Source organism: Mastigoproctus giganteus, chromosome 8, assembly GCF_048544385.1.
Source record: "Mastigoproctus giganteus isolate SK-2022 chromosome 8, ASM4854438v1, whole genome shotgun sequence".
In the NCBI taxonomy this organism is placed as follows: domain Eukaryota; kingdom Metazoa; phylum Arthropoda; class Arachnida; order Uropygi; family Thelyphonidae; genus Mastigoproctus; species Mastigoproctus giganteus.
In genome coordinates, this window is record NC_143582.1 from 126,657,527 (window position 1) to 126,684,680 (window position 27,154).

Sequence of the window (27,154 nt, forward strand, 5' to 3'; positions counted from 1 at the left end):
TATCCCTGCTGGAAAAATTCCTGTATATCATTGACAAGACACCATGAGCTACTCTTGCAGACTGTCTGCACTACCCAGAAAACTTCATATCTGACTGCACAATAACCCCCATGTCCTTTTCATTCTCTACCACCCTCAGTGTAGTACCACACAGTTGATATGTTACTCTGGGGTTACTGCTACCCATATGCAGTACTTTACATTTGTCAATGTTAAACTTGAGTTGCCACTTCTCAGCCCATCTGCTCTACTTTTCTAAATCCTGTTGCAGTTTTTTTTTTTTTTTATGAGAACCCCAAACACGAGAGGTATTATAACCTATAGTACTTAGTACCGTGCTTGGGTTGGAGGTTGAGAAGACGAAAGAAGATATTTGTTGATATTGGACTTGAACTTCTGTAGATTGTAATTTTCAGGAAATACATATGAAGGAAGGTTGTTCCAGAAAACGGCAGTTGAATGAATAAATGAGGAAGATGAAAAGTTGGTTCTGTGGGTTTGAAGTTGGACAGTAAATGGATGTTGGCTGGTGGCGGCACGTGTTCGGACTGTTTTGAAAGAGAGAGCGGGAATTACAGAAGCCAATTCAGAAGAACAGTGCCCATGGAAGTATCTGTAGAAGAGGCATGCAGCAGAAACAGTGCGTCTATGAGAAAGCGAGTGGAGAGACTCTGTTAGAGATGAATCATTAATTAACCTAACGGCCCTCTTCTGAATGGAATCAAGAAGCCTGAGAGAGGTTTTGGGGGCACCACCCCAGATGTGGGAACAATATTCCATGGCAGGGCGGATTTGCGATTTATACAGAGTGAGCAGCTGTTTGGGAGAAAAGTAACACCAAGAGCGAAAGAGAAAACCAAGTTTTTTAGATGCAGAGGAAGCAATATTTGTCATGTGCTTGTGCCAAGAGAGATTAGAAGTCAGGGTAATCCCCAAAAGAGATATATCATTTTGCCTAGAAATCGGAGTGTCACTAAAGATAAGCATAGGAGCAGAAGAATCCTTTTTGCGAGATATAAGACAAGATTGAGTTTTAGAAGGGTTGAAATCAACTAAGTTGTCTTTGCCCCACTGGAGAATTACCTGAAGATCAGCATTTAAGGAATTGGCAGCAGATTTTCGAGAACTTGAAGCTGATTGAGCTGGACAAGGTTTCTCAAAATGGAAAGTTGAATGCAATGTGCTATCATCGGCAAAACTATGGATAGGATTTCCAGTCAATGGAAGAAGGTCATTGATATACAAGAGGAAAAGAGTGGGGGAAAGAACTGAACCTTGGGGGACACCGGCATTAGTGGAGAAGTTAGAAGACAGAGAGCCATCTACCATCACCCTCAGTGAGCGATCAGAGAGAAAACTGGATAACCAATTACTAAAAACAGTTGGCAAACCGTAAGATGGAAGCTTGTTTAGAAGACCTTTATTCCAAACACGATCAAAAGCCTTTGAGATGTCAAGAGCAACCACTTGTGTTTCACCGAACCTTTCCATTGAATTAGTCCATAAATGGGTAACATAAGCCAGAATATCACCAGTGGATCGACACTGACGGAATCCATACTGGCGATCGTTGATCAGACGGAAGGTTTCTAGGTAGTTTAAAAGTTGGCGGTTAATTGATTTCTCCATTACTTTAGAAAGAGTAGAAGTAATTGCAATGGGACGATAATTGGAGGTTTGGGGTTTATTGGCGCATCAGCAACTGAGGCTATAATGGACGATAATTGGATGGGAGGGATTTGTCACCCTTTTTAGGAACTGGCTGGATATGAGCAAATTTCCAAGCAGAAGGAAAAACACCTTTGGAATAAGAAAGTAAAAAAAGGCGGCAAAGAATAGGAGTAAGTTCAGGAGCACAGGTTTTGAGAACAAGTGGAGAAATACCATCGGGACCTGGAGCTTTCTTAGCATCAAGATTCATCAAAATCCTTCTGATATCCTTTTGACGGAAGACCACAGGAGGCATTGAATGGAGCATGTTAGGAATGGTGGGAGGTGTTTTACCAAGATCATTAATACATGAGCTCGAAGAAAAATGGGATGCTAGCAGGTCAGCTTTATCCTTGGCTGAAGTGACAACAGAACCATCTGGTTTGGACAGAGGTGGGAGCAGAGATGGGCAAAAGTTGCGGCCAATAGCTTTGGCAAGAGACCAGAATGCTCGGCTACCATTAGGGCAAGAAGCAAGTTTTCTACTCTTAGCCTGTTCAAACTCTAGTTTGGACTGATTAATAACTGCTTTACAATTGTTGCGAGCTTTGGTGTAGGCAGAAAATGAAACTGAAGAATTAGAAACAAGCCAATTACGATATGCAACGTTCTTCTCTTGGACAGCCGTAGCACATTTATTGGAAAACCAAGGTTTAGATAAAGGACGAGATTTTAAAGTGGAGTGTGGGATAAAGGATTCCATTCCTGCAAGAATAATTTCACTGACACGATCTGAGCAAACGTTGACATCAGAAGTTTTGAAACAGTAATCTGACCAAGGAAAAGAAGAAAAGAAGTCTCGCAGGTCATCCCATTTTGCATTCTTGTAATGCCAAACAATACGAGGTTGGGAATAGCCATGAGATAAAGGTTCCATTGGAGAAGAGACAATCACCAAGTTGTGATCTGAAGTGCCTAAAGGACCTCTCACTTCAACCTTGTACTTAGAAGGGTTGTTTGTGAGAAAAAGATCAAGCGTATTGGCTGTATGATTAGGATTGTCCGGTATTCTTGTAGGTAAATAAACAATCTGTGCTAGGTCATTAGTAATTGCAAAAGCCTCAGTATCTCGACCTGCTGGGTCGGTGTGACTAGAAAACGGAAGTCAGCTGGAGTTGTGAACGTTAAAATCACCAAGGAAAATTACTTCACTGTTAGGAAAGTTGGACTGGAGAAAGTCAAGTTGCAAAGAGAGGAAGTCAAAGAGCTCCAAGTGATTAGTGGAGTTGGGAGAACGGTAGAGAGAACAGATGAATTTTACACAATGAGGTAGAGAGATTTTAAGCCAGAGAAGATCAAAGAGAGGAGATTCCAAATTGCCAAGTCTCTGACAGGGAATATCAGAACGGACATATGCACAAGTACCACCTTTGAGGCGAAAGGAATCATACAGCAAATAATTTGGACATCTGAGATGAGCAGTAGTTGAATCAACTGATAACTGAGATTCAGTCAGAAAAAGTACATGGGGTTTGGAAGACTGCAAGTGGAAATGGACATCATTGAGATTAGAATTGAGACCACGTATATTTGTGAAATGAATTAGGAAGTCCTTGGGAGGTTTAGATCTTTTCGCAGATAAGCTTGCTCTATTATTTTGACAATTCATGGTGTATTCAATAGTAAGAAAAAGTGGGTGGGACATGCTGTATGAAGTAATGAAATTTTTGGATATGGCGTACATGTGGTAAGAATATACCCAGATCCTTGACATAACGTGGCCTCGACAATGCTCCCTGCATACACACTACTCGGACTCCCTCCAGTCACTATCTGGCAGAGTAGAGGTAGCAAGATTATACACTAGCTGATCCGGAAGCTTCCTAGAGAGTTACCAATAGGTTCAGTCCGGTGTACTAACTAGCGGCCGGCCTGCGAACACCGTTTTAGAGCTGTACCCTCGAAATGTAAGGAATATTGGATCTCGCCACGACATTCATCATAACCTCAAAAATCATCAATCATACTGCATGATGGAAGAGATAAAGAAGGGTTGGCCGGAACTTAGCTCTAGAGACTAAACATGGGTTCCACCACTTCGAGCCTCCAATAAGCAAAGTGGTGGTATTTCACCGGTTGATGAGAGTCATCTACCACCTAGTGTACTGTCATTAACAACCCTGCCAACCTCCATATTGTCTGCAAACTTAGACAATAAGCCTGATATACCGTCATCAGTATCATTAATAAATACAGAAAACAGTAATGGAACCAGCACCTGAACCCTGAGGACTCCAATAATAACATTAGTCCACGAAGAGCAGTGTCCATTGTTTGCCACTCTCTGTCTTCTCCTGCTCAACCATCCCTTTATCCATAGCAGCAGTTTGCCCCCAATGCCACACTGCTCCAATCAGTTTTCTTTGTGCAACAGTATCAAAAGCTTTCCTAAGATCCAAGTATATCATATCAAAATTATTTTTTTCCATCTAGTTCCTCTGTAACCATATCATAGTATCTAATCAAATTGGTCAGATAAGACTTCTCCTTAACAAACCCATGCTGCATCCGAACTATAACCAAAGTCTTGTCTAGATGCGCCTGCAGTGCCACTTTAACCAGTGTTCCATAAATTTCCCCAGAGCAGAAGTTAAACTAACATGTCTGTAATTACTTGTCTCACCCTTTTGATCCTCCTTTGTAAATTGGGGTCACATTTGTACATCTTCAGTCCATGGGTACTGCCCCTGAGTCCAAGAAAACTCATAATTATGGCTAAGGGTTTGCTTACTTCCTTTGCTGCTTCCTTTTAACACATTGACTGCCAAGCTAGTTTAAGAAAAAAATTCCCAAAGGCTAAAAAATATTTAGTAAATAATTTGATTAGTAATTCTAAAATAAAAATTTAAATGTCAGTGTTATGCAGTTTTTCGCTTAAAATATCAAAAGAGTCTTTTTTTTTTTTTTTTTGTTTCGCTTATGTGTCCTGGTAGGTTACTTTATTTCTTGAGGTGCCATGTCGGCCACATACATGTGATGCTACTACTAAGGGATACATATGAAGGTCGTTTGTGATTAGTATATTGCACACGCACCTCACGCTGCAATAAAACTAATCGCAATAATATAAACTCTCAAACGTCGTAATAAGTTTGTCAGTATTGTTAGAGATTTTGTGAAAACAAGTTCATTAGCGCACTGTATTATCCCAATTATTATTGTGTTGTGTTTCTCCGCAAGTTTGTACAAGTGCATTGTAAAAAAAAAATCTAAGCAGCAATGGCTGAAAGAAGAGGAACTGAGAGAAATTGCTAATTTGCTGAAACTGTATTGCTGCAGCTAAATTGCTGAAGATGAAAAAGATTTCGACTCTGATGATTCGGTAAAAGATCCTGACTGGGATATTTCTTCAAATGAAGGAGATACTGAAATACCGGAAAATATTGAAGAAGTTCTTCAAGACTGGATGGAAGAAGAAAGAAGAAAACACGGATGAGCAATTTGAAAATATCAAAGAACCTGAGATTGAAGCGACTGAAACAAATGATGCTATCGAATGGACTGAATACGAAGGATGCCAAAAAAGATTTGATTTTACTGGAAAATCGGAACTGCAAATAGAGGTATCAGGAAAAATTGCTCACCTTGAGGCGTTTTCATTATTTTTTGATGATGAAGTAATAAATCTTATTGTAACAGAAACAAACAGATATGCCGAACGGAAAATTCAGAGTACCCGAGCTTCGCGGCAGAGTCGTCTAAAATAGTGGGTTTCAACAGCTGCTGATGAGATGAGAAAGTTTTTCAGGCTTCTTATATGGATGAGACTAGTAAGATTGGGCAGTATTGCATCTTACTGGTCAACTAAACCTATCTCTAAAAATAATTTACTTACAAAAATTATTTCTCGCAATAGATTTGAATTGTTGCTGCGCCTCATTCACTTTTCAGACAATGAAACTGCTATTCCAGGGGATAGACTCAGTAAGATACAACACGTGATAGATGTTTTTTGGCTGAAATATCAGAAAATATTTTTCCCCGCCGAAGATTTTGTTATTGACGAAATTCTCATTCCTTGGAGGGGCAGCCTGATATTCCGAGAGTATATTCCAAATAAAGTGCACAGGTATGGAATCAAGCTGTTCAAGTTATGTTATGTTCCACTGAAGGAACATAACTTGAACAGCTCGATCTATTCAAATAAATCTGAAAATTATATAAAATCCATAGGTTTAGCTGCTAAGGTCTGCGAAGAGTTATTGCAAGGACTTCTAAACGAAGGTCGCACCTTGTACGTAGACAACTTTTATACCAGCTACCATCTGGCGTTATTGTTTCTTCATAAAAAAACTCGCGTTGTTGGTACATTACGAGCAAAAAAAATTTATATCCAAAGAAGTTATGTACTCAAAGCTAAATAAAGGGGAGATGATTGTCAAGGAAGAAAAAAATGGAATTATTGTTCTAAAGTGGTGAGATGCTTGAGATGTGAGACTACTAACAACAAAGCAAGCCCCAGAAATGGTTGATGGACCATCCACCAGTAAAGGAAGACGAAAAGAAGCAAAAAAAAAAAAAAACCCACTTTCTATTCTAGCTTATAATAAGGGAAAGGCAGGCATTGATCTGTCGGATCAAATGGGTTTGTATGCCACAACGCTAAGAAAGGGGGTAAAGTGGTACTGAAAATTAGCGATAGAATATATACTCGGAATATCAGTTGTCAATGTGTACATGGTATACAAGAGTGCCATATGAAAACAAATAAAAATAAGAAGCTTTTGGGAAGAGGTAGTTACGGATTTGCTAAATATAGAACGGAAAGAGAAACATGAAAAGCCAAAATGTGGTAATACTCATATACTAACAACAGAAATCGACGCAAACAAGAAAGTTATAAGGATGTGTGTTTTTTGTTATGCAAAATTAAAAGAGTTAGAAGGAAGATCAGTTGCTAGCAGAAAGGGGAAAAGAGTTTCAACGTATTGCCCAGACTGCATTCATCAGCCTTTCATGTGTTTGGAGTGTTTCGGACAACACCATAAATCAAAATAAATATAATTACAATTTTATAATTTTGTAATTATAAAATTTATAATAATAGAGAATTTTTAAATAATGACCAGTTACTCGCTTATTTTTTCTCATGGTGCCATGCAAATTTCATCACATGTAACACCGGAGATTTTATGCTTTTCAAAAATAACGTAACTTTCCAACAATTGTCAGTGCTATACAGCTGATGCGGCTCCCACTGAAACAGTGGGTGTCGGCAATATATGTCCGACACGGCACCTGAAAAACATAAGTGTCGGACATATACGGCTGACGCGGCAGTCAATGTGTTAATGTAACTGGATAGATCCTATCTACCCCAGGTGCTATTCTTATGTTTAACTTCAACAGTTTCTCCTCCACTTTGCTCTCAGTTATTACAAAATCATTTAGCTCACTACTAGAATTTAATACACCTCTGGCATTCCCCTCTCTGAATAACTCCTCGTGTAAATGTAGGTGCAAAATAATCATTCAGTTTGTCATCAACAGTTGAACCATCGATATCAAGTGGACCAATCTGATTCAATCCAATTCCTTATAGAGTTTACATAAGTAATGAACTTGTTGCTGCTTTTCTTTTCATCCTTTTGCAAAGATTTCTCTTAATCTGCATTTTGCTGCCCAACTTCCTTTGTGACTTGATTGCAGACCAGCTTATAACTACCATAGGCTTCTATCCCATGGTTCTTCTCTGCCACATGTCTAATTAGTTCATCTGACATCCATTTAAGCCTAAACCTTGAACAATATTTCCAAGTTGGTATAAAAAGTCTAAAAGCCTTCCAAGGTTAATTCTTTGAATGCTTCCCATTTAGAATTTGCTGTTGGTAACATCCCCCTTGACATGATATTGCCAAGGGAATGTCTTTGTGTGTACACGATGTAAGGAGTGTGAGGAAATCAGGTGCAACTCAGCATTGTTACGGGCTTATACGAGAGCTTGAAAGACAGGGTGGATGCCCTCAAAGGATTTAAATTGAGAGGCCCATCAAGGTCTTAGCTGCCCACATCAATGCCAGAGATTGCACTTGAACATCATGCAACATAGTGGCAACCCCCAAGGCAGAACGCTGGTCCCAAAGAAACTAGTTGTTGTAGGTGACTCTATTGTCAGGGAAACGGGAAACATATTGTTCAAAAAAGGATAGATGGAACAGGACCAGGGTATGTCTGCCAGGGTTGAAAGTCGTGGACGTTGTAAAACAGATATCATCTTTTATGGCCACAAAGGGTGATATAGTTGTACCCGTTGGCACTAATGTTATTAAGAGTAGGAGACCGGCGGAATTACTTATGAAGTACAAGTCAATGATGAAAAAAACGCCATGAGTTAGGGTTGAATTTGAAAGTGTCTGCAATTCTGCCCGGACACAATAGGAGGGAGTATATGAGGAGAGCCTTGTCGATCAATTCAGCCCTGGAGAGATTGCGCAAGGCTCAAGGGGTAGAATTTTTCTCAACCTGCTCTGTGTTCATTAACAGGAGACTGCTTCTACAGGGATGGGATACATTTAAATATAAAGGGTGCAAGATTATTTGTTGATGTTATTGAGGCAGAGTTAGTGGGTCGGAAAATTGCTAGCTTGGGGGGGGATACACGGACTAATAGATTAACAATAGCCACTGGCAGAGGTGAAAGTGATTCTTGCACTGCTTCTATTGAAATGGAATTGAGCAGCAGCCTGGAAAGCAAGGCAATGAGAATTTTCAGGACTGCTGCAAGTCATAGTGGAAGAAGAAAATACATGGGCTGCGTTAGGGTAACTAAGAGTAGAAACAGATGCATGTATACTTGCATGTACACCAATGCTAGGAGTATAGTTAATAATTGATGAGCTAGAAGTGCTACTCAAGATATCAAAGGCAGACATTGTTGGGATATCAGAGACATGGTGTCACACAGACATAAGCAGTGCAGAATTGGAATTTGGGGAGTACAATGTGTACAGAAAGGATAGACAGGACAGGAAGGGAGGAGGGATTATGTTAAGAAACACATAAAATCTAAGGAAGTGGATCCAGTTGATGTTGGTGGACAATGCAATGTTGAGTCTGTTGGGTGTGACATAAGCACTGGGAAAGGAAAAATGAGAGTAGGTATTTGTTATAGGCCTAATGAATCTGATGAATATAATGAGCAAATGTGCAGAGAAATAGAGTGGGCCAGTAAATCAGAGAGTCTTATAATGGGGGATTTTAATTTCCCAGAGATTGACTGGAATTTGTGGGTTGGTCACACTCTAGCAAGGCTTTTGTGGATTTATTGGATGATTGTTTTCTATAGTAGCATGTTCAGGAGGCAACTAGTGGTAGTAATACTCTTGATCTGATTATCAGTAGTGATTCTTCATGCATTAAGAACCTGCAGATAAAGGAACCACTAGGTGGCAGTGATCACAGTGTGCTGAAGTGGGATTTACTCAAAGAGGTAACTACCATCAGGGGTAAAGGGAAAGGTTTTTGCTTTCTTAAAGGTGATTATGGTGGTCTGAGACAGTATTTAAATTCTATATGGTGGGACCAACTGATGATGTTACCAACAGCAAATTCGAAATGGGAAGCATTCAAAGAAATAATCTTGGAAGCTACTAGGCTTTTCATACCAACTAAAAAATATTATTCAAGATTTAGGCCTAAATGGATGTCAGATGAACTAATTAGACATGTGACAGAGAAGAAAAATGCTTGGGATACATATAAAATAACAGGTGACACAGAAGCCTATGACAGATATAAGCTGGTCTGTAACCAAGTCACAAAGGAAGTTAGGCAGGCAAAGGCAGATTACGAGAAATCCTTGGCAAAGGATGCAAAGAAAAACAGCAAAGAGTTCTTTACTTATGTCAACTCTAGAAGGAAGGGGATGAATCTGATTGGTCCACTTGATATCGATGGTTGAACAGTTGATGATCCTGCTCAGGTAGCTAACAAACTAAATGAATATTTTGCATCTACATCCACACATGAGGAGTTATTCAGGGAGGGGAATGCCACAGGTGCATTAAACTCTGGTAGTAAGCTAGATAATCTTGTAATAATTGAGAGTAAAGTAGAGGAGAAATTGTTGAAGATAAACATAAGAAAGGCACCTGGGGTGGATGGAATCTATCCAATTATATTAAAGGAGGCGGCAAAGGAAGTAAGCAAACCCTTAGCCATAATTATGAGAGCTTCCCTGGACTCAGGGGAGGTACCCATGGACTGGAGATGTGCAAATGTGACCCCCCAATCCACAAAGGAGGATCAAAGGGGGAGATAGGTAATTACAGACCTGTTAGGTTAACTTCTGTTCCAGGGAAATTAATGGAGGCACTGGTTAAAGAAACATTGCAGGATCAACTAGACAAGACTTCAATTATAGCTGGGACACAGCATGGGTTTGTTAAGGGGAAGTCTTGTCTGACTAATTTGATTGGATATTATGATGTAGTCACAATGGAACTGAATGCAAAGAATAACTTTGGTATCATATATTTGGATCTTAGAAAAGCCTTTGATACTCTTACACATGGAAGACTGCTGCACAAATTGGTGCCGTGTGGCATATTGGAGGCAAATTGCTGCTATGGATAAAGGGGTGGTTGAGTGGGAGAAGACAGAGAGTTGTAAACAATGGACACTGCTCTTCGTGGACTAATGTTGTTAGTGGAATCTCCCAGGGTTCAGTGTTGGGTCCATAGTTGTTTTCTGTATTTATAAATAATATTGATGATGGTATATCAGGATTAATGTCCTAGTTGGCAGGGTTTTTAATGACACTAATGACAGTACGCTGCTGCAACCAGGATCTAGAAACGTTGAGCAGATGGGCTGAGAGGTGGCAAATGAAGTTTGTCACCTCAGTGCAGGCGGTCTGCAAGAGTAGCTCATGGTGTCTTGTCAATGATATACAGGAATTTTTGTAGTAGGGATAAGGAGATGATTATCCCCTTGTATAAGGCAATGGTCAAGCCACACCTTGAGTACTGTCTACAGGTCTGGAGGCCTCATTTTAAGAAGGATGTAGAGCTGTTGGAACGTGTACAGGGAAGGTCAAGAAGATTAGTGAATGAACAAAGGGTTGCTTTTATGAAGAAAGGCTTAAGTTTTGCAAATTACAATGTCTGGAGACTAGGCACCTGCGAGGTGATCTGATTGAGGTGTATAAAGCCTTGAATTGTTTGAGCATTCTCAATGCTGATGGGATTCTTCCTCTTGCTCAGAATAATCGTCTGAGAGGGCATAAATTCAAATTGAGGAAAGACGGTTGTAGGATAGATGTGCAGAAGTTTGGCTTTAACCCAGTGGGTGGTTGATTACATGAACAAACTGCCATCTGTCGTTGTAGAAGTTGATAGCTTAAATAGATTCAAGGCAGAACTTGACAAACATTTGGAGCGAGTGGATGGGTGAAATAAGGTGTTTTTTTTGGCTGATGCTATATAAGCTTGCTTTCTTGTATCATGTACCTTTGCTAATGGAAATGCTAATCATCAGCTGGTCCCACTGTATAGAATTTAAAAACTGTCTCAGACCACCATAGTTACCTTTACAAAAACAAAAACATTTTAATGGTAGTTACCTCTTTGAGTAAAAAAAAAGAGCTGGATATCATCATTCTTCTCTTTCTTGGTGATTCCCTTCTACTTCTGGCTCTCTCTCTCTCTCTCTCTCTCTCTCTCTCTCTCTCTCTCTCTCTCTCAGGGTAACGCGGAAATTTTTTTGTAAGGCTTTCTTTTACTATATGCCTAGTAGTAATAATAATAATAATAAAATCCCACATCAGCACACTGTGATCACTGCCACCTAGTGGTTCCTTTATCTGCAGATTCTTAATGCATGAATAATCTACTATATAAAATCGGTGTAGATACACCATAGTTTACCCATAAATTTGAACTACATATGTAGTCTTAAGGCATCATTTTAATTGTATCTCATATTATGGGTGCCTTCACAACGAGATAGCTGGTATTGCACTACTTCAAATAAATAATGCTTCTCTAGTAGAGAAGACTACTGTTATTTATTTTCAGTGGATACCACCACCCAGACGATCGTTTCAAAGCTAGCGGGCTTCATCATCATTGGGTGGGCAGGTACCTGGTAATGCAACATGCCATCACAGTTGCGAAGTTATTTCCACAATAGGAGAGATGCCAAATGGTGTAGGTAATAATAATGTATTAGAAGATGAAATGCACAAGGCATAATTTCTTATGGGTTTCGGTAATTAACTATATAATATCGGTGTAGATACACCATAGTTTACCCATATATTTTAACTTCATATATAATGTAAAGGCATCGTTTTAATTGTATCTCATGAATGAATAATCTATTGATAATAAGATCAAGAGTATTACTCCATCTGGTTGCCTCCTGAACATGCTGCTGTAGAAAACAACCAGTCAATAAATCCACAAAAGCCTTGCTAGTGTGCGAGTGCCCAAACCACAAGTTCCAGTCAATATCTGGGAAATTAAAATCCCCCATGATAAGACAATCTCATCTCTCTGTACAGTTGTTCATTTTACTCATCAGAGTCATTAAGCCTGTAACGCACTCATACTCTCAGTTTTGCTATCCCAGTGCTTATGTCATACCAAACCGACTCAACATTGCACTGACCACCCATGTAAACTGTACGCACTTCCTTAGATTTTGTGTTTCTTAACTAATAGCATAACCCCTCCTCCCTTCCTCTCTTGTCTATCCTTTCTGTACACGTTCTACTCTCCAAATTCCATTTCTTCATTGATATTCTGGTGTCCCACAATATCAATGAATTCTGTGTGACGCCACATCTCTGATATCCTATATCCTTTGATCCTAACACCTCAAATTCTTCAAATTTATTTACTAAACGCCTAGCATTGGTGTTCATGCAAGTATACATACACCTGTTCTTATTTTTAGCTTCCCAAACACAGCCCATGTATTTACTTGTTCAGCAACGACTCCCAGCAGTCTCATAAATCTCCCGCACCTTGTTTACCAGGTTGCTGCTCATTCTAATAGAAGCAGTGTAAGAATCAATTTCACCTCTGCCAGCAGCTACTAGCAATTTTCTGACCCACCTAACACTGCTTGTTGTGATCACTTCAGGCTATGGCTTAATTGATAACAGTATAAGTGATTGATAATAATAAACATTGAAATAAGAATGCACTTGTTCAGTGCTGTTTATTGATGCAGAGAGAGATAAGTACTGAAAAAGTACTGATAAGTACTGTAAGTAGGCAAAAGGAAACACGAAAACTAAACAATATAAAATACAGTCAGCCCTTGTATAGCACGATAGTTGTGTTCCTAGAAACTCTCATGCAATGCAAAATTGTGCAATATAAACAACAGGCCCTATGGGAAAAATAAGGTTAGGTGCTGACCACCCAAGATTGAACACACATTTTGTAACCAAAACATTACCAAATGCAATAAATAATCGTAATAAATTACTTATTTTATTACGTAATAAAATATTGCTAATGCTTTTGCTTCTATCGTAAGCAAACTTGCTTTTTGTTTGATTTTCCATCCAAACAGATGACAGCTGTTCCATCTCTTCCAATGTGTCTTAATCTAATGAATTTTAATTACACTTTGAGTTGTTCCTGCTATGAAAGTTTTTATTTTCTCTGCATTCTTTGTAATTCTCGGCATTGCCTCATTTAGGCCTGTAGCATGTGCAATATCACATGGTCTTTCATTTCGCTTAGTGTTTCACAATTTCATATATTTCTCTCTATAGACAGAGGCGGACTGGTCATAAGCCTTATCAGGGAAACCCTGGTGGGCTGGGAGCCGGTGTGATTTTGGCCATAAACACTAGTGTGAGGCCACTACAAATTTTCCCAGGTAAGAATTTTTGGCCCAGTCTGCCTCTGTTTATTGATATTGCTTTTCTTTTTCTCTCTGAATCTGTAGTGTCTTCACCAGGACGCTTCCTTTTCACACCTTTTAAGTATTTTACTAATTTTTAGGGAATAAAGCACAATTAGAAAATGAGGAGGCATGCTTGATACACATAAACAAAGCTGTGCACGTGTAGCAGCTGAATAAACAACACCGTAAAGGCAGAGACAACTCTATTAACACCTCACTAGCTCACATTTTACTAAAGCACATTTCTGGGGGTTACTACCATAAAACAATAAAAACAATTTCCAGTTGCATTCCTTGCTAGTGGAATCTGTTATAAACTGGTAGTAAACTCAATCTAATTGCATTTGCGATAATACCGATAGCTGGAATTATACGTTATTATGGTAAAATGTGTTTCCCCTTCACTGATATAAAAAACATAAATACATTTTCAGAATCTTCTCTTCATTCCTATCGTGTTGTGTTCAGTTGGGGTGATTCCGCGTCCTACTGCCATTTTTTGTAAACTCAAAGGCGAATCGTGCATGAGCGAATTCGGTTCGTGTTATATACGATATCGTTCCACTATTTATAAATCGTGTATGATCGAATTCGTGTAGTGTAAACACGTGTTATACAAGGACTGACTGTACTTCTATTTGGCTGTTCCTCTATTTCTTTGAGAAAGTCAATAAAAATAGTAATAGAGGCATGTGATGCAAGAAAGCAAGCGTATGAGCTTATGTAGCATCACCCCAAAAATATGAGCTTATGTAGCATCAGTCCAAAGATCAGACTGTTGATCTGATCCTTGGACCACTGTTGTTTTTGATTTTCGTAAATGACGTCGATGAAGGGATAGAGGGCTTGATATCTAAATTTGCAGATGTTGTAAAGATTGGTAGAGTAGTTAATGATTGCCACGAAGCAGAGCTTCTTCAAAATGACCCAGATAGACTTCAGGGATGGTCAGAAAAATGGCAGCTATGCTTTAATCCAGCAAAGTGTAAGGTATTGCATCTGGGGAACAGTAATCCCAAAATAACTTATACACTTGGCAGAGTTGAACTAAAGCCGATAGTGGAGGAAAGGGACTTGGGTGTTATGATGCGGTCAGACTTTAAATTCTCTGAGCATTGTAGACAGGTTGCTTTCCCGGTCCTATCGATGATGATCGAACAATTGCTAGTAGAGATAAGGACATCATAATCCCATTGTATAAGGCTATTGTTAGACTACACTTGGAATACTGTGTTCAGGTATGGAAACTGCACTTAAAGAAAGACATTGTTCTTCTTGAAAGCGTCCTGAGAAGGGTAACTCGTCTGGTGAGATCGACAAAAGGGCGTCCATATGAAGAGACTGAATATGTGGGTTGCAGAGCTTGGAAACTATGCACCTTAGAGGAGACTTGATTGAGGTGTTTAAGGCTCTGAGAGGCATAAGCAAAATCAATGAGGATAAAATTTTCATGGTTATAAATGATTCTAGAACTAAGAGCCATAATTTCAAGTTACGGGGGGGAGATGTTTAGACTGTGTTGCAGGAAGTCTTATGTTAGCCAGGGAGTTATAAATTACTGGAATAAGTTACCTACATGGGTGGTAGAGGTTGACAGTTTGGGGAAATTCACAGGTCAGCAGGATAATTACCTACAGGAGGGCAGAAACGCTTAGGTTATCCATTTCCTTTTCTCTTATTAATTATTATTATTTTTTAAAATTTTTTTCTTATTTTATTTTATTTATGTTTTGTTATTTTATTATGGTTATTTATTTATTGTTATTTTATTATGGTTATTTATTTATTTATTTTTTATTATTTTTTTTTTTTAAATTTTTTCTTATTTTATTTTATTTTTTTTTGTTATTTTATTATGGTTATTTATTTATTTATTTTTTATTTTTGGCTGGTGCTGCATAAGCCATAGGCTTCCTTGCACCATGTGGCCATTGCTAATACTAATACTAATATCATATTGTGAAATCCTTCAATGTTGCCTTGTCTTACACTTCAAATAAATAGGTAATGCTTTGAAAATTAAAGTAATATCCAAAATTTAAAAACTTGTGAAGGGATTCATAAGAAGCTGTTATAATAATGATGTAATTTTGCAGATTTAGTTTTCTCTTTTTGAATTTACTTCATATTGAAGTGTACACTTCAAAAAATGCATATGGAGCATACACTGTGGTTGGCATCCCTCATAATATGAAAATAATTCACAAGTGATTGTCATCTCTTACACTATGGATGCCCAACTACCTACCTACTGATGAAGAGTCAGCTGTTTCTGATATAGTGTCATCTGGGTGGTATCACTTAATTGAGAATAGTAGTCTTCTCAATTTGGGAAGAATTACTTATTCAAAGTTAGGCATGAAGGATATTTGCAATATGAGATGTAGTAATGATACTGTTCTGCAAATTTAATTTTTCTTTTTGAATTTACTGCTTCTAAAAATGATTCTTTTGTGTATGCAGTAATCTATACATTATGAAAATTCCTGCAGTCTGGGGCCTTAAAGGCCATAAATGCATCATGTTAAAATTTCATTGTGATTTGGTAGGAGGTTCAATCACAGTAACTTGTGCAGACATGCCAACCCTGTCCTGCCAACGAGCATGCATTCTCTTGATTGTTTCCTTTTTAAACCTTAAAATCAGCACTAAATAATTTAAAATTAATTTTTTGATGTCACCCTTTATTTTCAATCTTTTATGAACACAACTCTGAACAATCCATTTTATATTGAAAACGTATATTTTTAAATTCACATCAGAGCACTGTATTGGCAGCCGTGCCTGTCTCTTAAGTTTTGCATTGAATAAGACTTGAATCAGCAATCATGGATGCACTTTGGGCCTCTCTCAGAATTGTTAGCATCATGCCAAAAATAATCTACCTGCATTTGGCTCCCCCCCCACATACCCTTCTTGATAGTGCACAATCTTCATTCAGTAATTGGACGAGGAATTCAGCCATGCAGTTGAGTAGAGCAACAAACAGTCACAATTGGTGAGAAATTGTATAACCAGCAGTTGGATACATCCCCCCCCTCCACACTAATATATTTATTAATTTTGTTTTAATAAACAGCATACATCTGTCCATTTAATCGCTTGGGCCCCCGTTCCTGTTTCTTGGTAGGATATCCATCTCCAGTTTTGCAAATTTATATCACAAATATCATAACTGAGTAATTGTTGGCTCACGACTGTATAACCATTGATTGGTTACACCCCCTCCAACTGATAGATTTTATTCATTTTGTACAGCGAGCAGAGTACATCTGCCCATTTAATTACCTTGCCCCCTCCCCCTTCTTTGGGAGAATACCTCCATTCTCTAATTAGACAAGACCACAGGTGCAATGTAATTGAAGAAACAGCCATTGTCAACCACAAAGCCAATTCAAGAATACAAATCCAAAAAAATTTGAGATTAATGCTATTACACACACACACACACACACACACACACACACATAAAGCATTGCCCATGGAGTATACCGATTAGTAGGCTACAGCAGCCATTTTATTTCTTAATTTGTAACATAACTAATGCATATCAAAAATAAAACCATACAGTAACATTGAGGACTGAGCTGAATTCAAAAGAAGCCATAGAGTGATTGAAGATGATTCATAGTCTGGAATGAGTTGACTGTACAATGGAATACATTGATACTACTCATAATCAAATTGTGAAAGAACTCATAGGATTGGATTGCAATATGTAGCAAACACACTAAACATAATCTTTGAAGGGGTCCATTTTATTTTCCAAAAGAATTGAAAATAAAAAATTTTAATGTGCAATTCTTTGTGTTTATTAGAAGATTGAATATAGACCAAAATAGGGTGAGGAATTATACAATAACAAACAGTTCATGCGAAGTTTGTTCAGATCCAGACAAGTTTGTTAGCTATTAGTGACCATGGATGAAGCTTGGATTCATTACTGTGATCCAGAGACTAAATTGCAATCCACGAAGCGGCATTATGAAGAATCTCTTCACCACCAGAAATTTCAAATGGACAGGAGGGTTGATACCTTGGCACGGGCAGGCTGAAAATAAGCTGTACAAGATTAAGTCTGTAATCAAATTTTGGCTGTCTAGTCTGTGCAGGGACCGTAAAGAAGAAGAAGTTTTAGTTCAGCTCTGCATAGGACACAGTCATCTGATGCATGCTTTTCTGCTGAGGGCTGATGACTATCCTATGTGTGAGCATTGTGACAACTTTTTTAACATTGAAACATATCGTTATTGACTGTCCAAGATTTTTAAATACACGCCGTTTATAACCATATACACCAAAATAACGACATACCCAGTCATATAGCTTGTGTAACCACAGACACAGTCAATGATTTAGGCTATGAATTAACACATCCAATACCACCACCTCTGATTACTAGGTTATTGCACTGAAAAAAAATCATGAAAAAAAAAAAAAAAAAAAATTTCATTCACTATTAAAGGACCAGAATAGTGGGTAACTTATATAGATAAGGTGCTGTAGAAAAGATGAAGTAACCTTTAAAGAGTGACTATATTGAACAAAACTTAATTTCCAGATTGCATCATTCTTTGTAAGCTATATCATATATATATATATATATATATATATACATACATACAGGGTGTTTGAAAATGTCACCACCAAATTGATAGGGTAATTTCTATGTTAATAATAAGAAAAAAGTTCTAATGAAGATATTGGTCTCAAATGCTTCCATCTAAAGTTATCACTAATTAAATATCATAAATGAACAATTGTAATTATCGTGCTGATGTATGGGCCATTCTCTACAATGTTAAGTACTTCTGCCTCAAATAAATTGTTTTAGTTTCTTCTAGAATCCATATGTGCAATGTAGCAGTTTCTCACAAACATTTGTGGACAGCTTTAGATATACTTTGATATGGAATACGCTGTTGAGGAATTCATCTCACATATAAATGTATCTGCATACTTTTGTTTGTAAACTTTATTTTCAAATAAAATAAAGTAGCCAACCAAAAATACGACAAAACACAAATAACAAGCAAAACCTGTGATCGTACACATAATACTGCCTCTGGTGATGCATCATCAGAAGATTGGCAAGAGCAGAGAGAGAATAAAAGTGGGGATAAACAGTCATTATTGTGATGTTACTTCATACAGAAGTGGAGCATTAAGAAGGCTAATGTTTCAAATCTACTTTACTGGTAACCTTTATTCTGTGATAACTTCAGATCAAAACATTTGTGACCATATATTCATTAGAACTTTTTTTCTCAGTTTTAATCACAGAAACCACCCTATCAATTTGACGGTGACTACTTCGAACACTGTATAAGGTAGGCCGGAAAGTTTTCAAACAGCCCTCTTAATAGTTGTGTAAAATAATTATTTAATTATTAAATTGTTTATGTCTGGTCGTTGAAAATGTTGTTTTGCAAGTTTTTCATAAAAAAAGAAAATGAAACAGGCCTCAGTTTTCATGATTTGAAGCTCATCTGCTTATATTCACTTTGAACTTTTGCTCAATTGCCAAACAAAGTATCAGAATTAGTAATTGAATTCAACTTGGTGCAAGTTGATGATAAGAAGTTTTAGCATTAAAAGCAAAAATTAACTTATTTATAAAGGTAACCCTTGTATAACACGGTAGTTAGGTTCCTATAAAATGTCGTGTTGTGCAAAACAGTGTTATATGGGACTAAGAAAAAGTACAAAAAGGAGGGTTACGTTCCAAAAGCTAACAAAAATACACTATTTCATTAACAAAAATATGCCATTCTAGATTTCATGCATCTTCTACTCTCTTTAAAAAATCAGTAATCTGGTTTGTTTGCTTTTGCTTGATAAATCTTTGTGAATATAATCGCATGGAACTAAGCATTTTTGAAGCTCCCGTTTGAATTTTGGGCTTCTTTCATTCAAGAATCTGCATTCAAAAAAAAAAAAAAAAAAAATTCTAATTGCTTGGCTAACTTTATGCCTTCCTGTATGCTTTTTAGTGTAAAATTTGGAAGTTTAGAATTTTAATCTGCGCTATCATCCTCTGAATTGATTTGGTTTTACCTCCGATGCCATTACCACCAAATCTGCTTTGCCAGCCTCTTTTTCTACCAGTAATTCTTGAATGTTTACAGTAATCATATAATTTTTTTTATTTTTTTAGGAGCATAGGCAACTAAGGCCATGTTACTCTGTGTATGTTGTCTATAAATTGCGCGTGTCCTGAGGTTGATTTTCTGTTTTGCTGGACAAAATACCTGAGTTTCCGAGAGGAAAAAACCATGTTACCCTTGCCTGAGACCGACTAACTCAGCCACGTTGTGAAAAAACCCATAAAAATTCCTCCCATCATTGACAGGATTCAAACTCAGGTCTTTTCCACCTGGTGTGGAGAGGAGGGCGATTCTATCAACTGTGCTACCCACGAGGGCTTCAGTAGTCATATCATCGAAACCTTCCCCTCTTACCGACGTGGCAAGTTCTACTATCGCACCGATTCCATTTTCTGCAGGTTCGACCATATTTCCTGAATGAACTGACTCTGGCTATACATTTTTCCACATGCATTTAACGTTGGCTGTTTTACTTCTTTCTGCGATAAAGCTATGATTCTGATACAGTCCACAATTGAGAAATGTTTCCATGGCTTCATTACTTCAATAGATTTGGAATCGATTTTTTCCAAAATCCATTGTAACAATTTTCTGATGTAATGGGTTTTAAAAGTGGATGTAATGCCTTGATCTAATGGCTGAATGAAACAACTGTATTGATAGGAACATAATTTCAACGTTTGGATGGCCTGGTGTGCTATCCAATAGTAATAAATCTTTGAAATCTAGATTTTTCCACAGGTTCAACAGCAAGGAACGTAACACAGGGATTTCCTAACAAAATAAATACAGAGATTTCTCAATTTTTTTTGACTAGCTAGTCAACAGCGGGGATTCAAAAAGAGTGGAAATGTTGGAAAATTACATTCAACATAATAGCAGGGTTTTCCCCGTACAAAAGCTCAAAATACCCTGTTATGCGAGGTTTACCAAAATTCTCTAACCATGTTAGAGCAAAACTGTGTTATATAAGTACTGTGTTGTGCAAGGATTGCCGCAATTTATCAATCGTGTTAGAGCGAAACCCTGTTGTAGAGGTATAGTGTTATACGGGGGGGGGGGGGTTGCCTATATATGAAAAGTAACAATAAGTTGTACTGTATCTACTGTACATATTTCTTGATTGTGGTATTTTTTATAAATAAAATATGCTTTCAACAATACTGTCTGAACAGAATATTTTTAACTTTTGTGGCATATATTTTGCCATTTTATTTATTTATTATTGAGTGTTTTTTTTTTTTTTTTTTTTTTTTTTTTTTTTTTTAAGTTAATATTCAAGTAAAATAAAGCAGAAATTACTACTTCTATGTATAAATTTAAAGTGCAGCTGAATTTACTTAAACAAATGGTTCATTTGAAATAATTTTCACTGTTATTCATTAGAACGAAAAATGATCTGTGTACCCCCATAGTTTGTTCTAACAGGATTTTATTGTATATTTTAAATGCATATTCACACATTTAGCATTAAAAGCAAAAATTAACATATTTATACAGGTAACCCTCATATAACATGGTAGTTAGGTTCCTATAAAATGTCATGTTATGTGAAACCATGTTATATGGAACTAAGAAAAAGTACAAAAGGGGGGGGGGTACGTATATACATTTAAAATTTCTGATGGAATTGAGTAATTTTATTGCTTTAATTTTTTCTCTCCCTCCAGATCTGCCTTTGATAATGTAACAAAGGAAAAAGTTGCCATCAAGAAAATTTCTCCATTTGAGCATCAAACTTACTGTCAAAGAACGCTACGGGAAATAAAAATTCTCACTAGGTTTAAACACGAAAATGTAAGTATTTACAAATTTATTTCAGTTCATTCTTTTAATGACAAAACTGAAACAAATAATATAAGGAAAGAGAAGCACCGTGTGCTGGCTGGAACTTGTACTTACTACAAAGAGTGACAATCAAATTCCATAACAACCATTGCTCTATGCTAAACTTCACAAGATAATGTCCACGTCTTATTTCTAGTGGATCTATCCAACCAGTGAAACACAAAATTCTCATTCAATAATTTGAATTTAAACAAATGGTTCGGCTTTAATCATTAAAAGTGAACTGCCTACAAGGATATTTTAACTCTTTTGCTATTTAATCCACTCTAAAAAAGCCTTGTCAACATCAGAATGTTTGATTTTACATATGCATTTCATTTTGCTACAGTTCTTTTCAAATGACTTGATAATTTTTTGTTTTGAATTCAAAATTGTATATACTGTTGTATACATTAAATTCTTGAGCAACAACACATTTCTTTTTCTTCCCATTTTTTATTTCTCTGATAACTTTCATTTTATCATCCACACTTAAAATGTTTTGTTTGTCATCCGTTTTAAAAATATTGTACTGTATTGTGTGAAAACCACATTTTAATCTCTACAAAGGAATGATGGAAAATGCCTGGAATTTAAAATGAAAATAGTGTTCTTGAACAGAGGTTAACTACACATGTGTGGGTAATATTAAATGCTTGAGTTTACGTTTAGGTTCTCGAAAAGTAAACTCTCGAGTAGCACACCCGCTTCAATAATGAGGCATTGTTTACAAAGAAACCAATTGCAGTCCAGTATTACAGTATTGATCGCACCATAAGGAGTGGCTCAGTTGCATAATAAGAGCATCAATAAGTGTAATGTCGCATCGTTACCTATGCCTGTAGGTTTTTGGTTTTGTGACCTGAATAAGGGAGCTATATATGCTTGTTAAAAAAGTAGACAAGTGGATCTTAATGCAAGATAATACACCGCTACACAAAATGTGAAAGATATCTATGAAAAGGGGATGTGGGTTTCAACTTATACATCAAATATGAACATATTGCTGGCCAGTTTGTTGGATAGTTTGATATTACAGCCACTCCCCAGCTTATGTAATACTCGACTTACAGAAATTCAACTTTGTGTAAGTTTTTGCCGGCCAGTGCAAACTTAAAAAAATCGTGCAAACGTATTTTGCATACATGAGAATAAATGGAGGTAAGAATAAATATCGTGAAAATATTGTAATGTGAACCCAATAACACATTATTATTATTATTATTTTTTTTTTTAGTAATTTGTTCCAAAATCTTGGAAGTTGAAATATTTGCTATATCACTAAGCTTTTTTTTTTTGCTATATCACTTAGCTATTTATCTCTCTAAAAGGTCATTTTTATAATGGAAATTGCACTACACTTTCATTGTTATCATACATTATAAGAACAGAACATGTGATAATGCCTTTTTGATATACGACAAACGTATATCAAACAAATATCAAAAAGGTATTTTTGAACACCTTTTCGATATTTTTCTAAAGCAAGTTTCTGGTGGTCACTACCATAAAACAATAAAAACAATTTGCACTTTCCGGTTTATTGAGTTTTTTCTGTTAGTGCATCTAATTATAAACAGGTAGTAAATTGTGATCTTATTGCATTCGCAATAATCCTGATAACTGGAATTGTGTGAGTTGTTACGTTATTATGGTGAAATATGTTTCCCCTTCACTGAAATATTCAGTCATATAAAAAAAAAAACTTAAATTTTCAGGATCTTCTCTTCATTCCTATTTACTTATTACAATGGTGAAGGGAAAGAGACCAACAGAAAGTGCAAGTGCTGGCATTGCTAGGAAATGAAACAAAATTGATTTAGAAATGAAGATAATTAATTAAGAATTACAAAGCAGGACAAATTTGTCATCTATTGCATGGAATTAGGTCTTGCTGCTTCAACATTGAATACTATTTTAAGGGACAGTGCACGTATAAAAGAACATGTTAAAGGAACAACGCATTTAAGATCACCAGTGATCACATAACAGCATTCAGGTGCTATATCACAGATGGAAAAGCTATTAATAATGTGGATGCAAAATCAGGTTCAGAAGCAAGTGCTCCTGAGTCCAATGGCCATTCAAGCAAGAGCAAGAAGTATTTGTGAAGATATTTAGGATAAGTACAGCAAACCCCAAGCCAAGTTCATGGCAAGCAACGGGTGGTTTAATGGGTTTAAGCATCACGCTGGTTTCCAAAATATTAAGGTATGCAGTGAAATCGCCAGTGCTGATTCTGCAGCTGCAGAGAAATTTTGTGATGTGTTGGAAAAAAACCCTTTTAAATCTCCTCAGTTCCGCAACGATGTGCTTATCAGCTGGAGAGTTAACTCTGGCAACAATGCTCGAAAAGTAAAACTTGCTGACATTATGCCTGTCTCCTCTCTTTGTAATTTTATAATTTTGAAATTTTTGTAATTTTTCCTGTGCATGAAAAAAAAATTGAATAAATAATTCTCTTTACATGTTCATCAAACATTTCTTTTTTGCTTCAATAAAATTTGTGAGTGCTGCATTTCCGACTTAAGTAAAATTCCAAATTACGTAGAGTTACGCAACCCTTACGTAAGTTGGGGAGTGACTGTACAGTCAAGATATACAATTTTGAAATTATGTTGTATCCAAAGTAAAGTGGGATAAAATATATGGAGATTTTTCTTAACTGACTTAAATGTCAAATTATAGCTGGCTGTCATTATTTCCAGTGATGTTTTAACTGTGTTTGATTGTAATGCTATAACGAGCAGATGTTAGAGAAAATGGTAAAATAATGAAGAAGATGAAACATTCTATACAAATAAATAAATCTTCACTCCAAAAAATTCATGGCAACTAAGGTAACCATGGTTTATATATATTTAGATATATGCATAAAGTCAAAATAATTTCATACATTTAGTGCTTCATAACTTTTTATTATGTTTGCATAGAATAAATGTTGTGCTGGAAAAAAAATTTGTGCAAGTCCCAAGTTGTAGCGTTTCAATATGACTTCCAGTAGTAATCATCTGTTGCCAGATGTGTTGTAACATGCCTGGTGTAATTCTGTTCATTGCAGTGATCCTTCTCTTTGAGTCATTTCAATCGACAAGTGACACTTTTGGTCCTTACTGTACCCTACAAAAAGGAGTCTAGTGGTGTGAGTGAACTGTCTCCAGAACTGGACCTATGCACAATACCCATCAACCTGGTAAGTGGAGATTCAGATATGCTCTAATATCTTTATGGAAAGGGAAAATGCCCCGTCTTGTTGGAAGAGCACATTGTTGCTGGGATCAACCCAAGCAGTAATGTCGATCACATAATTTCCCAGTGCATCATACACAGGTCAAGTGATTGTTCGTTGCGTGAAGAATTAGACACCACAACTAGGAGCACAAAACACCACCAACTTTGAGAATGTTGCATATGTATTTCAAAACCATATTGAGTTTTTCATTACCTCACACTTTCATGTGTGCTCACCTTGCCTGTGATGTAAAGTGTGCTCAATGCTAAATACAAAACTTTTAGGCATCTCTTCACCTTCTTCCATGTCAGTAAACATAACTATACAGAATTTTCTGACCTGATTGTTGTTGTATGGTTTTTAGGTGGTAGTAGTAGTAATACAGTAACTCCCCGACTTACGTAAGGGTTGCATTCCGCAGAACACTACATAAGACGGAATTTCCCCCCTGCTTGTGCAGCACTCAACTGTGCTCGCTGAATTGATTGAATCAAAAAAAGAAATGTTCGACGAACATGTAAATAGAATTATTTATTGTATTTATTCAATTTTTTTATCTCATGCGCAGGAAAAATTACAAAAGTGTGCAATTTAAAATAATTTCAAAGTTATAAAATTACAAAAAAAGAGAGGAGACAGACATCAGTAACTTTTACCTCTCGAGCATCTTTGCCAGAATCGACGTCTTCAGCTGAAAAATATGCCGCTGCAGAGGTTGAGGGCTGTGGAGATTTAGAAATGTTTGGCCACTCAACCTTACGAAAGAACATATTAATGGATGACTGGATGGTGGTTTTTTTTTCTTTTCATTTTAGATTTCTTTGTAGCAAGCAAGCATATCATTCACCCCTCTGTTAACTTTTAAGAATCATTCGCTGTCAGGATCCATCTTCTCAAACCTCGCCATTGCCGATGCAATTTCACGAAATGCCATTGCCATCTCTCTGGCGATGAAGCAACTCAGCTGCTCATTTGGTTCATCTTGAGCTTCGTCAGCATTTTCTTCTTTCACTATCGCTGCTTTCAAGTCAATAAGTTCTTTGTTAGATAATTCCTTCTCTTGTTCCTCTATTAACTCCTCCACTTCCTTAGCATCAACTTCCGAATGAAGTTGCTCTGCAACCTTTACAATTGTATCTGTAACCTTTTTGTATGATTCGTCTTTTTCAAATCCATTGAAGCCTTTTACATGTCATGGGCATATTTTCTTTTATGCGCCATTTAAACAACTTTTAGTAATTTCCACCCAGGCCTTATTAATGTTTAAGATGGTGTGGTAAGTATTGTAAGATTTCCAAAAGTTTCTTAACGTAAAATTTTTCTCACTGTCTACTGCAGACAATGCCTGAGCAAATGTTGTGCGTAAATAGTATGCTTTTAAATTCAAAATAACACCCTGATCCATAGGTTGGATGAGTGAAGTCGTGTTTGGCGGTAGAAATATGACTCTCGCATTCAAACTGAAATCATCTAGATGCACAGGATGTCTAGGAGAATTAGCTAATAGAAGCAAAATCTTGAAAGGAACGTCATTGTCTTTACAATATTTTTCATTGAAAAATATTGTAAAGAAATATTGGAATGAAGCAGCATTTAAACGATTCCTCAAAGAGATATTGTTATCCATGCTCTCTGGTTCGATCGGAAATGCATGGGTAGGGTGGCTTTATTGATGCCCTTAAATGCATGAGGATTTCCAGAATCGTACACAAGCAGAGGTTTTAATCTGTAATCTCCTTCTGCTTTAGTCCCAAGCAAGGGCGTGGCCTTATCTTTTGACGCCTTGAAACCTGGTATTGTATTTTCCTCTTTTGCAGTGTATGTTCGATCCAACATTATTTTCCAATACTGTATTGAAAAAAAAATTGTAACGTTGATGAGCAGTCTCGTCAAGGTTAAAAATTTGCAGCGTTGAGTAGCCTTCATCAATAATTTTTTCCAAAACATCACAAAATTTCTCTGCAGCTGCAGAATCAGCATTGGAGACTTCACCGCATACTTTAACGTTGTGGAAACCAGTGCGATGCTTGAACCTATTAAACCACTCGTTACTTGCCACGAACTTGGGTTGAGTTCGCCATACTTATCCTTAATCCTTGTATTTATCTTTATAAATACTTGTTGCTTTTGCTTGGATGTTCATTAGACTCAGGGGCACTTGCTTCTGAATCTGATTTTCCATCCATATTATTAATAGCTTTTCCACCTTCGATATAGCATGTAAACTGCTCCTTTTGGCCCTGGGGGTTTGTATTTACCACCAAGGTTACTGGCCCAGCCACGGGGAGGCAGGAGCAGTGCCACGAGGTGAACAAGCAGCTATTAGTTGTATTAGTAATAAAAAAAAAAGAAACAGAAAGGTTTCTTTCCTTTCTGGGCCTTTGCTTACTTCTTGTAGAACGAAAGAGCTACT

General features: G+C 37.0%; 1 protein-coding gene across 1 annotated transcript in view; it reads left to right on the forward strand.

Moving 5' to 3' along the window:
* LOC150081813 (mitogen-activated protein kinase 1-like) overlaps window positions 1-27,154 on the forward strand; it is a 262,012-nt gene that overhangs the window by 8,225 nt on the left and 226,633 nt on the right. The window contains exon 2 of the mRNA XM_090379718.1: window positions 21,353-21,479. Within this exon, the coding sequence (XP_090235844.1) occupies window positions 21,353-21,479 (127 nt within the window). The remainder of the gene's footprint in view (window positions 1-21,352; window positions 21,480-27,154) is intronic.